We start from the raw sequence: 8,890 nt of genomic DNA, 5'->3' as shown, positions 1-8,890 counted from the left end.
GGGAGGAAGGACAAAATATGAATCCCATGCTAGAAAACCAAGCATTCTCAGAAATGAGCTGACAGGCATGGGAGAACTTAAGTGGAATTCACCAAAATCCACTCTTCTTTACAAAGAAGGGCAGGTTGGCCCACTTGAGACAGAGCCCCACTTGTGGAAGGGTTTAAACTGAGGTAGTAAGGGCATGTCAGGGGTGTAACCTTGAGGGGGAAAAGCTTAAAGCCCAGGGGACCATCTTTATTCTAACATCCTGGAGCTAAGAGATCTCTTACAGCATCCAGGCACGAGGGCAACAATTGTGTGATATCTTCCCAGCCAACAACTAGGGCTAGAAGTGACAGGGCTGTGTCTCAGGAACACACCAGCTGCAGGAGTCACGCTGCACACTGAAAGGGGACACAGGACAACTTCTCCAACCTTGAAGTTGTACACTGACATAAGGCGAAGGCTTCCTCTGTATCAGTCTATTGTGTTCAAAGTGGACGGACACTTGATTGCAAAATGTCAGCAGCATCACAGTCAGATTTCTACTTTTGTGCATAGGTACAGAATCTAGTGAGCACAGTTATCAGAGGAAGAAGTCTGCCAGAGAGCCAAAATGTGCTGGAAAAGCTCTTTCAAGCATTGTTACTGAGCAGAACGCAGTCCTCTCACTGGAGCATATTTCTCTGTGAAAATCAATATGTCCTTCCTTGCCTTTACAGTATGAGAAAGTATGGCTCTAATTACTGTGCACAAGCCTTCATTCCTCTGTGTCTTCTTGTCAGTAACATGTAACTACTGTGTGTTGTCATGCACTGGCGCCCCCCCACAACACATACATGGAGTCCCCCTCCTGAACGCCAATTTTAAAAACTTGTCCAGCTTTCCAATATGACTCTTCTAGTCTGTTTTCAAGAACTATTTTGTTCCTGCTTCACACTGTGCCTGGCAGGATATGAGTAGCTGTCTCCTGGTCCCACCGCTAGAGTAATGGCCAGCTTGCTCCACCTGCTAACTTCCAACTTGACTCTAGTACCAAGCACTCTTCACACACACACCCCTTCAAACCAGTGTTCTTCCTTTACTCTAGAAAGGGGCTTCAAATACTCAGCAGTGTTACCAAATCCTTATTCTGACAAGCATACATGGCAATTTAAGTAACGAACAAACAAAAGCAGTATTGCTCTCCAAGAATGGGAACTGGTTACAGAAGCACCATTGGAAGGGAGAGGTTGTGGGGGGGGGGGGATGAGTCAAGATGAGACATGCTAGGAGGATCTTCTCAATTATATTGCAAACAGAGGGATCACTAAGCCTGATGGTTTGGTTCCCACAGGACACAGCGTTTTCTGGCCAGGTTGGTACAAGATTAAAACAATGATTAAGATGATGTAAGAGTTTCATCTTACAGATCCATGAGCTACAACTGTTTACTAACACACACAGTTTGGAGAGCTGGATTCCACACACACAATTGTAAGCTGTCCAAATCCATTCTTGCATTTAGACCAAAGCATTTCAAACAGTTCAGAACTGCCCCATTTCTAACTGCACTGTCTAAACTGCCAACGGGGCAGAAACTACACACGTTTCACAAATGGCTGAACAAGGTGGCATCCAGTGTTTCCTACAGGCCAAGAAAATTGAAAATTATGGGTACCTAGGATCATGCTCATCTAACAGTACTGCCCACTTTTAGGGTGGCATACATCTCTCACAGAACACATCCCTGCTGTATTACACAGAATGCGAGACCTTTGCAAGGGACAGGGAGGACAAAGTGGGAACTAGGGACCAGTTCACCAGGTCTCAATGCCTCAGACCAGAGCAGCTGCTGTACAGGAGCAGCGATGACATCTGCAAGCTTCCCACATCCTTCCTATACTATGGGACTATTTACTGAAGTCCTGAGAAAGTATTTGAGGGAACACCCCGACATTGAAGTCTACAGTCAGATCTCTGGGAAGGACAGAGCATTGTTGAGGTGGGGGTAGGGTAGCAAGGGAACTTTTCAAAGGACTCTGCTTCTTTGTCTATAACTTGGGTTCTTCAAGTGGCTTTAATCTGTTCAAAGCTCATGTAGGGCGGAATATCTCAAGTAGAACAATATTTTTCATGGATAGTTAGTTCATCATGGGAGACACAAAAACAGGCGGCCTGCAGAAAGAACACAGCTATGTCCTGGCTCCAAGGAGCAGACCTAGAAGAGGGATTGAGTCTTCCAGAGCCACTGCTGAGCCATCAGTGAGTCTAACACCTAGCTAGATACAGGAGAGGATTTGAACCTTTCGGGGGATGGGCGCCCTTTCCATATGTGCACTGGGACAGGAGTTTGGGTGGAAATTAGAAAAGGCTAAATCGGTCTCTTTGAAGCGGATGCAGCGTCACCGGCACCGCAGAGGGCGGCAAAAAAGCCTTGGCTTCACATCCAAGTAAGAGCATCTCCTTTGGGGGACAGCCGGGAGCCCAGTCAATGCGGGGTTGTGCGTACACAGGCTAACATTTTGGGTTCCTCAGCTGGGTAGGTTCGGACCTAAGTCTGCAGAGAAAGAGATGGAGCGCATAGCAGAGGCGACCGAGGTCAGAAGAAAAGGGTTCACAAGAAGAACGCGGGGACGCGACGGTTGTGGCCCTTACCTTGCTGACCACGTTTTGGATGAGGCCAGTGCGGATGCCGTAGTCCCATGCGTGGCAGTCGCAATTTGAATCGTTGTTCCCCTTGCCTGGAGGGGACGGGAGGGGTGGCGTGTCGCTGCTGTTGCTTCGGTTGCTCGTGGTCCCCCAGGAGGCAGTGGAGAAGGGGGTGGCCGAGGGGCTGGTCCAATTGCCCATGTCACCCCATCGGCCTGTGACAGTGGCACCCGCCAGCTCGGTGCCTTTGCCGGCCCCGTGGCACCAGAAGTTGGGCTGGTCCAGAAGGAAGGAGTCCGAGAACTGGCTGAAGCCAATGAACAGCGCCGGGATCCAGGTGAGCACCACCAGGGTCTTCTGGTAGCCGCCGCCCAGGCCCCCGAGGAAGGGCAGAACGGAGCCATCGTAGTCCAGCAACAGGAGGCTCGGGGCGGCTGCCGCCGCGCAGCAGCTCGAGTGCGGGCCGCCGCTGGGGTGCAGCGCAGGCAGCGGCTGGATCTCCGCGCTGCCGCCGGAGCCCGCGCGCCCCCCGAGGGGCGCCGAGGCCGCCGCGTCCCCGGGCGGCAGGGAGCCGTTCTCCTCCGTCGGGGCCGGCTGTCGCCCGGCACCGCTACCCGCCGCCTCGCGCCGCCTGTCTATCGCCATGGCCAGGGCCCGCGGCGCCCGCAGAGGCGCATAGAGCGCGGCGGAGCTCGGCGGGCGCCCGGGCACAGCGCCGCCGCCGAGGAGGAGGGCCCGCGGCCGGAGAGAGTGCTCCGGGCCCGGAGAGTCAGGCCACCCCCATGTCACCCGCTCACCCCCGCGCCCTGGGCGCTGGGCAGAAGCCGTTCGAGCCCTCAGCCGCCGCGGCTCTGCCGCGCCGCGGCCCGGGCGCCCACCGAGCTCCGAGGCTCTCCGCTGCTGCGCGCCGGCCGGAGAGGAGGAGGAGCCGGACCCGCGCCCTTGTCGCGACTCCGGGCCCTGCGGGCACCGGTGCGCGTTGTGCTTGGGGCCGCGGGCGGCCGCGGGTTGGGAGATCCTCCGCGGACTTCGGGCGCTCCCGGAAGCCACGAGCTCGCAGCCAGCCTGAGGAGCCGGCCGCGCACTCGGCTCACCGAGCCGGCCTCCGCCTCCCGCCCCGGCCCGCCCCCTCTCCCCCCGCCGAGGTGGAGGTAACCGCGGCACCTGCTGCGCCGCTCCTGCGCACGAGCGCCCCCTCCAGCCGGGCCGTGTCGCCGCCGCCCGGACAGACGCAGGGGCGGGGAGAGGGACACCCGGGCCGACGCAAGATCCCTGGCGGTCTCTGGGCGTGGGGGACGGGGGGCGGGGGTATCACCAAGGAGTCCGCACTGGCGGGAAGTGAGGGGACAGGGTTGTCTGCCAGTCTCAAGTCCTCAGCCGCATGGGACCCCGCCCGGGGCACACCGGCTCTCCGTGACCTCTGCTCGTATCCGAGGTGCCCGGCGGCTGGCACCCCACTCCTGGTCCTGAGCCCAAGGGTTGCCTGTCTCCCAGAACAACCTTCTGTGCTTCTTCCAAACTTAAATAAGGCTGCTTTTTTTATGGCCACGGAGCAGGGGCAAGGAGGCATATTTGCCAATTTTAGGTTGACAGCCCCTTACAACGCTGGGTCACACGCGACCCACTGCAGCACCCGCCCCAAATCGCCATTTCTGTCTGTGATCCAGAATGAAAGTCAACTAAACACAATGCTGGAAGGCTATACCTTCAACAGGAGCCACACACTCGGAACAAACGTGAATGAGGGCGGCCTGCCCCACCCCCTCCCCAAGGTCTCGGATTCACAATTCCTATGCTGTGTGCACAGGCGCACACATCTACACCTCACAGGAGATCCAAATGCTCTCGGCACTCCAGACTCCAGAGCCAGCCTTGCCCAGCTAGCACTATATAAATAACACCAGCCCTGCGGCAAACGGCCGCATTAGCATATCTTCCCCTGCGTGTTGGGCCTGACACCAGTGAGAATTATGCGGCTTTCATCTTAGCCTCACTACATTCTGGAGACATTTCATATCCTGAGAAGTTTATTAATGGAATTAATGGAAATCTTAAATGGAGCAATCTATCTCTAGTCTTATTTAGCACAGGGGAAGAAGCTCGCGTTCTCTTTCCAAAAGCATATCCTGCGAGTACACGTATGGAATGCGTTCTTTAAGCATCTCCATTATTTGCTCAGCTGCATGTTGTATAATTTAGTGGGAGACATTTTTTTTTTTAAAGCATGCATCTCAATGTTCGAGTCAACATGTACTTACTGCTGAAATTCTGGCACGTGGAGAGAACTATTTCTGAAGACTGCCAGAGAGCTGGACTTTGGGGACTCCAACTGTGAACTCTCCTGAGTGGCTGGGAAGGGGAGATTAGCTAACAATAGACGGAAGAGACACAGGCTGCAGAAGACACTAAAGGTCTGGGAAACCCAGTCTGGAAATTTAAGCACATTAAATGATATACTTGAATGAGAATGTCGTTATGAGACCCATCATGCTGTCTAATGATTATAATCTAATAAAGTGTTATTTTAAAAATCAGTTGGGAGTGACAGTGCACCCTGCCAATACATGTGATCTCCTTCTCCTCATTTTCCTCCTCCTTCTCTTCCCCCTCCTTTTCCTCCCCCTCCTCCTTCTCCTCTCCTTCCCCTCCCTCCCCTCCCTCTTCTCTTTCTCCCCTCCCTTCTCCTCTTCCCTCCTCCCCTCCCCCCTTCTTCTTCTTCTCCCAACTTCGCCTTATTGGTTACGTTAACTTTTCTTCCCCTCCTCCTCACTTGAAGAGCTAATACTTGGAAAGTTCTGACCCCCCCACACACACCCCGACAGAACAGAGCCAACACTCAATGAATGAATGTTAGATATTTATTACTGACTCCACCCATTACACAAACCTACTTTTTTTTTTCTTTCTTCCGAGACAGGGTTTCTCTATAGTCTTGGCTGTCCTGGAACTCACTCTGTAGACCATGCTGGCCTCGAACTCAGAAATCCACCTGCCTCTGCCTCCCAAGTGCTGGGATTAAAAGCGTGTGCCACCACTGCCCGGCCTAACCTACATTTTCTTATCTGAACTGAAATGTGACAGGCCAGGCTTTCTTTTATTCCCCTTCCGTGTTGATTCTTTCGAAGGAAGCCTGCTTGGTGTCTGGTTCTACCTCCTTTGCTCATCTGCTGGCTAGGAATCTAGCTGAAGTTTTGTAACTCATTGCAAAACACAGCCACCGATCTTAACAATGGCTTGTCTAATTGAGATAGTAGTCATAGGGAACTGTGGAGGGGTTTGCTTTCAGATCCACAGCCATTCAATTCTTCCATCCAGGACTGAGATGAAGTGAGTGTTAGATGCTTGACAAACCACTGGTTTTAGATCCCTAGTCATCTAACCTCCAGGGTTCTTTCATTTCAACATGCAGGGACAGATTACCAACCACAGAAGGGTTTACAAAGGTGTTTGTTTAAAAGGTGTGACAGATACTATTTGACTAGTAATCACTTTGCTACATACATATATAGCAAAACATCCTGTACACATTAAATATGTACAATGAAATAAAGTTTAGAACTTTACAAAGAGTAGAGGCTATAAAATGAAGTCTGTTTGCCTTTTTAAGGAAAAGTTATTTGTTACTGTATGCTTTTAAGGTGGGTGCAGCCCTGGCCCAGAAGAACCTTCATTTTAAAGTTCTTTATTCTTATTCCAAAGTCTAGCAACAATCCCCAAATGGTACATTCCGAGATTTTTGGAGACACGCTGAAAAATGGTGCCCTCTAACGCTAAAGCTGAATGAAACCAACACCAAATGTTTGGAATTCAGCAGCAGCAGCAGCAACAGCAGCAGCAGCAGTAGCAGCAGCCTCGACCCAGGCATTGTAATTAAGTTACTGATTAGATTAGGGGTTTCCCTAAATCCCTCTTGAATCAACATTTCTCCCAAATCTAGTCAGGACGATTAAAATGTAACTAATTTAAAATAAACTGGCCTTCTATTTATTAAAATGCACCACAGGTGACCTCAGGATGAGCCCTAGAACAAAGGAGTAAAACAAAATTGATATTCCAGAGTGGAAGAAGGCCTCCAAGCTGAGTGTTTAAAGCCACCCCCCCCCCCCAGCTAGTATACAAAAGTGCATTGGTTTGGATTAGCGACAACCCCTCCCCTAACTTTCTGGATAGCCTTGCTATTAGCCGTTATTTATCTTGCTTACCTACTGGTTTTCCTACCTTCCACCTCCAGAATGTAAGCACCCAGTGGTTGCGTTGTTCAGCAGTATTCCTGGGAGTAATAACACTATCCCGCGCATGCGAGATTCTCAGGATGTATTTGTGGAGTGACCGAGTACACCCAACTGTGATCACCTGATGATGCTCTCTATCAAGATCTACAACAGACTTTACTTTGCTTCTTAAGTCATTAAGTGAGCTTTTCATTTTTGTTTAATCTCTCAAACAAAGTGTTCAGCTGAGCCAACATAAGAATTCAGATGAGCTTGACAATTCCATGCCTTGTGAGCTATTGCGGTTAGTGGATGGCTTCGGATAGGAAGTTGTCATTGGCTTTGAAGATGAAGTGCAGCTCACAGACTACATGTGAGGTTTCCAAATAAATCACCACTGCCAACATTTCAAAATGGAAGGACTGAACATGTTTTTAAACTGTGTTTGGAGCCCGGCAGTGGTGGCGCACGCCTTTAATCCCAGCACTTGGGAGGCAGAGGCAGGCGGATTTCTGAGTTCCAGGCCAGCCGGGTCTACAGAGTGAGTTCCAGGACAGCTCAGGCTATACAGAGAAACTCTGTCTTGAAAAACAAAACAAAACAAAACAAACAAACAAACAAACAAACAAAGAGATGTAAAATGTGTTTGGGAATTCTCCTAACATAGCAGATGTCTGGGCTTTTCATTGCCCTATATTTATGGGGCCATGCTCCCTTGACTCTCTTGAAATACAGTGAGCAGGCAAGGGTTACCCAGTCTGTCTTTATCGCTGCCCGGCGCACGTGCACTTCATCATCTGGCCCCTGCAAACATCTCCATCTGAGTTCCTGACCCTAGTGCACATTAGCATCCTGAGTGCACATAAAGAAGCTGAGTCATCTCTTCCTTTGACATTCTGTTAAGTAATCTGTCACTCTGCAATCCCCAAAACCTGAGATAATGAAAATACGATGCAACCTAGTCCATAATATGCTTGGATAATTTTTTCCCCTTGAATATAGCAGGAGGACAAAAATGATTTTTGGCTTACCTCTAAAACTGAGGGATATCCAACTTTAAAAGTTAATCACAAGGAATCGGCATCAGGGTGAAATAACTTTAATCAGAAGCCACGTCATACTAAATGCATTTTGGATTGTTTCTCCTCATCTATTCATTTTCTTTATACTTGAATTATAAGAGGGTAAATGACATACTGTATCATTCTTGGGCTTCATGGCAGCTTAATTTCTTCCCTTCAGATACTTGCTTGAAGGATAGGTTACCTTGCTTTCTCTAAGTGTTCCTGTATTGTGATGTACAGCAGCAACTCCCAGCTAGAGCTGTGTATATAGTATTCAAACATTATTTTTTATCATCCTTTGGCTTCTGGAATGTCAACTCTTACTCTTTAACAAGGAATTTGACATTTACAAAACCTATCATAAATCAAAATGAAAAAGCTACTTTCATTCGGTGGCAGCAGAAGTAATAAAAATGTCACAGAAGCTCTCCTAAGGAAAGCTGCAGGTATTACCTAGAGGAGGAGACACCTGCTTGTCTACTGAAAGCCAAATTCACACTTCCTGCTCCCAAACCATGTGAAGATAACAAAGTCTTCCATGCAAAAAGCTACTCCACTACAAGTGGGATCTGCAGAGCCCAATCGCTTTAAAAAGTTTGGCTAAAACTTAATTTCAAGCCAGGCAATGGTGGTGAATGCCTTTAATCCCAGCAGAGGCAGAGACAAGCAGATCTCTGTGAGTTCAGTGCCAGCTTGGTCTACAGGAGGAGTTCCAGGATAGTCAGGGCTACACAGACAAACTGTGTCTCAAAAACACAGCAACAAAGACAAAAACAAACAACAAAACCCACTTAACAAACTTCTATTGAGTTAAAAAAGTTCTCTCCTATCAAATGTATGTAGAAATTAGTGTTGAGGTCTTTTTGTCTTTGTTTTGATTTTAAGAAATATGTTGCTTGTGTGTGTGTGTGTGTGTGTGTGTGTGTGCGCGCGCGTGCGCGTGCGCGCATGTGTGGAGAGAGAGAGAGAGAGAGAGAGAGAGAGAGAGAGAGAGAGAGAGAG

General features: G+C 49.6%; 1 protein-coding gene across 1 annotated transcript in view; it reads right to left on the bottom strand.

The window, feature by feature from the left end:
• Slc22a23 (solute carrier family 22 member 23) overlaps positions 1-3,258 on the bottom strand; it is a 165,626-nt gene extending 162,368 nt beyond the window's left edge. Inside the window, exon 1 of the mRNA XM_028763176.1 lies at positions 2,620-3,258. Coding sequence (XP_028619009.1) covers positions 2,620-3,258 — 639 coding nt within the window. The remainder of the gene's footprint in view (positions 1-2,619) is intronic.
• Positions 3,259-8,890: the final 5,632 nt, after the last annotated feature.

The sequence above is a fragment of the Grammomys surdaster genome, unplaced genomic scaffold (assembly GCF_004785775.1).
Source record: "Grammomys surdaster isolate TR1022 unplaced genomic scaffold, NIH_TR_1.0 137, whole genome shotgun sequence".
NCBI lineage: Eukaryota > Metazoa > Chordata > Mammalia > Rodentia > Muridae > Grammomys > Grammomys surdaster.
Note: the sequence above shows the minus strand (reverse complement) of the source record. Positions and strands in the feature narration are given on the sequence as shown.